The sequence below is a fragment of the Sinocyclocheilus anshuiensis genome, unplaced genomic scaffold (genome assembly GCF_001515605.1).
Source record: "Sinocyclocheilus anshuiensis isolate Anshui unplaced genomic scaffold, SAMN03320099.WGS_v1.1 scaffold1522, whole genome shotgun sequence".
Classification (NCBI taxonomy): Eukaryota; Metazoa; Chordata; class Actinopteri; order Cypriniformes; family Cyprinidae; genus Sinocyclocheilus; species Sinocyclocheilus anshuiensis.
Genome location: NW_015546143.1, coordinates 29220 through 34549, shown reverse-complemented (window position 1 = coordinate 34549; position 5330 = coordinate 29220). Strand labels below are relative to the sequence as shown.

Below are 5330 nucleotides of genomic sequence, written 5' to 3'. Positions count from 1 at the left end.
TTTGCTGAGTGTGTTATTGTGCTGATATCTTAAGGACTACCGTGGACAGCTGACTCCTAAAGTTTTTGATATTCTTCATATTCTGTGTCAGTTCACAGCAGTGATAGAAATTAATATTTTCCAATACGTCTAAATTGATTTTTAACTTTTATGGGCATTCTTACCTTTATAAAGCCATTTTTTTCTAAAAGTGTACATCATCTTTCGAGTCAAATTCTTACATTTAATCAGTCAATTATAATAATAATACATTTAGGCTGTTACTAAACAAATGAAATCAGTATCAACAAAATTAATCTTTGCAGAAGTTCCATACGAAGTGGCATTTGGATGTATTTACACGTGTTAATGCAGCTTAGAGGGACATGCTTTAATCTGCAGTTACAAATGCATAAATAATGTTTTGATATTTTAAACATGAAATTTTGAATACTGATATTTGAAATAATTTAAAAAATGAAAAGATACATTAGATGTAAAATTAAAACAATTAAAACCGCCAGTAGGCGGCAGTAAGTCACTGTTAATAAGTGAGTCATTGCGTTTGAACCGAATCATTTAAACGGTTGATTCATTCAAGAACGAAACACCGTCATTGTTGCTCAGAGACGCAAAACAGTGCTGTTAAGCTAATCATTGCAATTGAACCGAATCATTTACACGGTTGATTCATTCAGGAACAAAACAACTTCACGCAAAACAGTACTGTGGCTGTGTTTGGAATGTTTTTTTGTTGGCGAAATAGCACAGAAATAGCGCAAAAACAGCCAATGTGGTGTCTAAAACGTAAGTCTCTTGAAATTAACTTATTGTTTATTAAACTGTTGTATAAAATAAATATCACATTTGTAACCATGTTGATTTTTTAAGAAAAAACGGCACTCTTTGTGTGATATTGATTAACTATATGAATTGATATAAATGTATAAATTTTCTGCCTCCTTATCTTGAATTATGTGATCATTCTTAATGCATATTAATAGACTGAATCATGCAGTGTAAATGATAAAAAGAAGGCTTTAAAAAGATCGGTATCGGCAGATACTGCTTTCTGTGATCGGCAAACGGTGATCAGCCTTAAAAACCCTGATCGGAGCACCCCTAGTTTTTAGAGGCAGTTTGCATCGTCGCTACGTTGAAGATGCACGAAGTAGTAGTAGTTGTTGTCGTGTGGTTTATTAGAAGCAGAGGTCGTTCGTAGAAGTAAGAAGAGTAAGAAACGCTTGAATGGCTACTCTCTGCTGTCTCAGATGACGATATCTTTGTCCTGTGTCGGCAACCGTAGCTTCTCAGGGGGAGGGCTAATCCATTTATTGCAACTGACAGATACATCACTGCTAGATGCCGCTAAAATCTACACACTGCACCTTTAACTGGAACCAGGAACACTTCACACCTGATGTACTTTTGTTACATTAGGGCCTTTCGCACCCGCGGGAACCTTTTCATAGTACCAGAACTAATTGTGGAACTGCACTGCCAGTTGTCGTTGGAGATTCTTAGTCCTCCTTTCCGTTCTTTCAATCGCTTTATGTATACGTCGACTTTCCATGTCCATTATTGTGAAACCCGCGAGACACAACAAAAACACAGCTCCGATCACAGCGTCTTCCATCCTCCTGTTGTTAATGTTGTTCTTTGTTTCTGTTGTTGGAACGCCGCGCACAAATGACGATGCTGTCGACCGGCTTACGTCACTTCTTAGTACACACTCTCGGTGCGAATGCAACCCTTTAAATGGTACTGGGAAATAGTTCACGCAAAATCATCCCAGTACTTTAGTACTGTACATTTAGTTCTGGAACTAAAGCGTTGCGAAAGGCCCTATTGAAAGAGGAATGGTATCTACGCTTATACAATGATTAGCCACAACATTAAAAACACTGACAGATAAAGTCAATAACATTGATTATATTGTTACAATGGCACCTGTCAAGGGGTAGAATTAGGCAGCACGTGAACAGTCAGTTCTTAAATTTCATGTTTTAGAAGCAGAAAAAAATGGGCATGCGAAAAGAATCAGATTCAGGGTCATGGGCACCCAAGTCTCGATGCATGTGGACTGGGGAGTGAGGGCTAGCCTGTCTGGTCACACAAAAGAGCTACTGTAGCTCAAACTGCTGAAAAACCTAATGTTGCCCATGATAGAAAGGTGTCATAGTGTACATAGAACACTTTTGAGTTCATAATTGATTAACTTTGCAACATTGACACAGTTATTGAATTGAACTGAATCAACAATTGAGTTGAAAATTCTAGAGCCGCTTTAAATAATTAATTTCATATATGAAATTTTCTACATCAGCTCTGTCATTGAACTAAATAGAATTAACACTGAACTTGTTTACTTTAGCTGAATCATGATACTATCTTAAGTTGAGCTGCTTTATAACTGAATTCAATATGTTTTATAATTAATGGACTGCAACACTGAACATGTTATTGAACATGATCCTAAATTAAGCTGAATAATGACAACTGTCTGTACAGCTGAAAGTTAAATAATTTCATAATTAAATTTTGTGACACTGTTTGTTTCGGTGAAGCTGATTTGAAACAATCTGTATTGTATAAAGGCCAATACAAAGAACTGTGACTTGACTTGAAATGTGTCATGATTAGTGACATGACATTACAGAACGCTGATGTCAGGGTACTCAGCGCTCTTGCTAGTGTGATATTACTCGAGTATATCATGCTACGGTAAAGGCAATTTTCAGGATTATCTATCATATTTGTTCACGTCTGTTTCTACGTTCAGGTTTACAAAAAGGCCCTACCTTTTGTTTGAAGCGCCGCTCATCTGTCGTGATAAACTCACAGCCTTTATGCATGTCCTGCAGACAGGTACTGCAAATGCAACTCTGGTGCTGACTGCAGTAGAACTCCATCAGTTTGCCATGATCCGAACAGAGACGGTCCATCAGATCTGGCAGCGGATCACACAGTTGATGGGCCCGAAAAATGGCATTCTCTCGGTGAGGCCTGACATGATCTTCACAATAAGACGCCATACATGTCAAACAAGTTTTGACCGCTTTGGCTTCCATGCAGTTGTCACACTTGATCGCATCTGGATCTTTCTTTTTCACCTCAAAATGTTCCTTGACGGGCTCAGAAACACCCGCTTTTATTCTATAGGCATCAAGCACCGCGCTGAGGACGGTGTTCTTCTTTAGTTCAGGTTTACTGGTGAACACCATTCGGCACTGAGGGCAGGACAGAGATGATACCCTGTCGTTCCATGTCGCTTCGAGACAGTTGGCGCAGAAACTGTGTCCACAGATTAAACTCACCGGGTTTTCGAATAGACATAAACAGATACTGCAAGTCAACTCGTCCTCTAGAGCCAGTAGAGACATATTTTCCGCCATTTTGACACGTCCAAGGTAACAGCGACAACTGAACGCACTCTCAACCACACCCTTAGTGAAAACGAAACTAAACTAGGCGGAGAAACGAAACTTAAACGGTCCACAAGTCACAGAGTCATGAATAAACCAACGAACTAAGTAAAGATTTGTCAATAGACAAAATAATATTACAAAAATTAACTGCGATTATTATTCAAATTTTTGAATTTGCTGATATCCACATGTAGAAATTGTTGCTAAATAGTACCTTAATGCTACATTCAATGTTCTAATACAATTTATATAAAATTAATTGTAATAATAATGATAATAAAGCTGAAAATAACATAAAACAAACATAAAATAACAAAACAACTGCGCATATGATTTTTTTCGCGTAAAGGTACAAACAGTTTCTTCAAATGAGCACAAGAGGAAGCTGTTTGCTTATAAAATCGTTGTTTGAACATTTGTTTAGTTAAAAGCAAGACTGAAAATCTGAATAGAATTTGGACGTTTTTGAAGAACTTTTTGAAGAATCATTTTAGCTTCATTATTTTATTTATCAATAGCCTACGTCAAGGTGTTTTTGCCACTCAATTTCCCTTCAGCAAATTGCATTCATGGAAAAAGACCACTTCTTGAATCTGGGATCTCATACTGAGCAGAAGACTTTTGTGGGTTGTGGTGAATTATACTTTAATCTGAAGTTTATCCAAATTAAACAGATAAACAATTCAGTTTTTTTTTTAAATACTGTGATTTAGTTTGTTGTTGTTGTTATTTTTAGTGCTTTTCACAATACAAATTGTTACAAATAAGCTTAACAGAAACAATAAGTGGTGATGTCCATATGGACCAAAAAAATCATGCAGTTGGTTAATGACATGTATTCAAACAAACGGTGAACACTATTAACATCAGTGGTTTTATGTTATGATCAAACTTTTAGTAAAATTTGGTCGTTTTGTATGTTGGTTCAGGGTTGTCCTGAACCCTCTGAGGTCCTTGGAGGGGTTGGCATCATCTCTTCTCAAGTGTTGGTCATCTCAGATCTTCGGCTGGATCCAGACTGAAGCTTGTGTAATTCCTAGTTACTTTGGGATTCCCATCCCGTAGCAGAAACAGAGAAGCAAATAGAGAAAAATTTGCATAGCTGCTGTTCAAACCATGCAAAAAATGATAATGTGCTTAAACCAAGCAAAGAATGATAATGTGCATTTAATCATATATAACTGGAGTACAAGGTTATGAGAGACATTATGTACAGTGCCTTGCAAAATTATTCATTTTTTCATGTTCTGTTATGTTGCTGCCTTATGTTAAACTACTTTAAATTTCTTTTTTTCCCCCACATCAGTCTACACTCCACACACCATAATGGCAAAGCAAAAACAGAATTGTCAAAACTTAGTAAATGTATTAAGTACATTGCATAAGTATTAATACTCAGTACATACACTGTAAAAAATGTTCACCCCTTTCAACTTAAAAACGTAAGTTTTGTGGCTGCCTTAAAATTTTAAGTTAAATCAACTTAAAAGTACAAGTCATTTCAACTCACTAATTTAAATCTTGCCTAGTGCTGAATTGTTTTATTGAAGTTCATTTGACTTTACAATATTTGCTGTTTCAACTTAAGCTCAAAATTGTTAACATTAATTTGCTAGTTATGATAATGTAAACTTTATTTTAGATCCAGATAAAAAAAATATACTACAACATTTGTTTGAAACATTTAAAATTTATTTGTTTCTTGCAGTGCTTATAAACAGGGTTTTAATATTAAGAACAGTACACAACCTGCCTGTGCATGCTAATGTGTGAATGCCAGTATATGTATACAACAAGGGCACAAAAGTAGCAAAAAACTGCCAAGAAACTGTCATACAAAGCTGAAAATACACTCACACCTCATGGGAAACAACCACTGAGAAAAGCTTGAAAAAAACACACATACATGTCCATTACAGTCCT

General features: G+C 36.2%; 1 protein-coding gene across 1 annotated transcript in view; it reads right to left on the bottom strand.

The window, feature by feature from the left end:
• The window catches only part of LOC107701197 (E3 ubiquitin/ISG15 ligase TRIM25-like), a 27011-nt gene extending 23593 nt beyond the window's left edge, over positions 1-3418 (bottom strand). The window contains exon 1 of the mRNA XM_016503158.1: positions 2781-3418. Within this exon, the coding sequence (XP_016358644.1) occupies positions 2781-3374 (594 nt within the window). The 5' untranslated portion in view covers positions 3375-3418. The remainder of the gene's footprint in view (positions 1-2780) is intronic.
• Positions 3419-5330: the final 1912 nt, after the last annotated feature.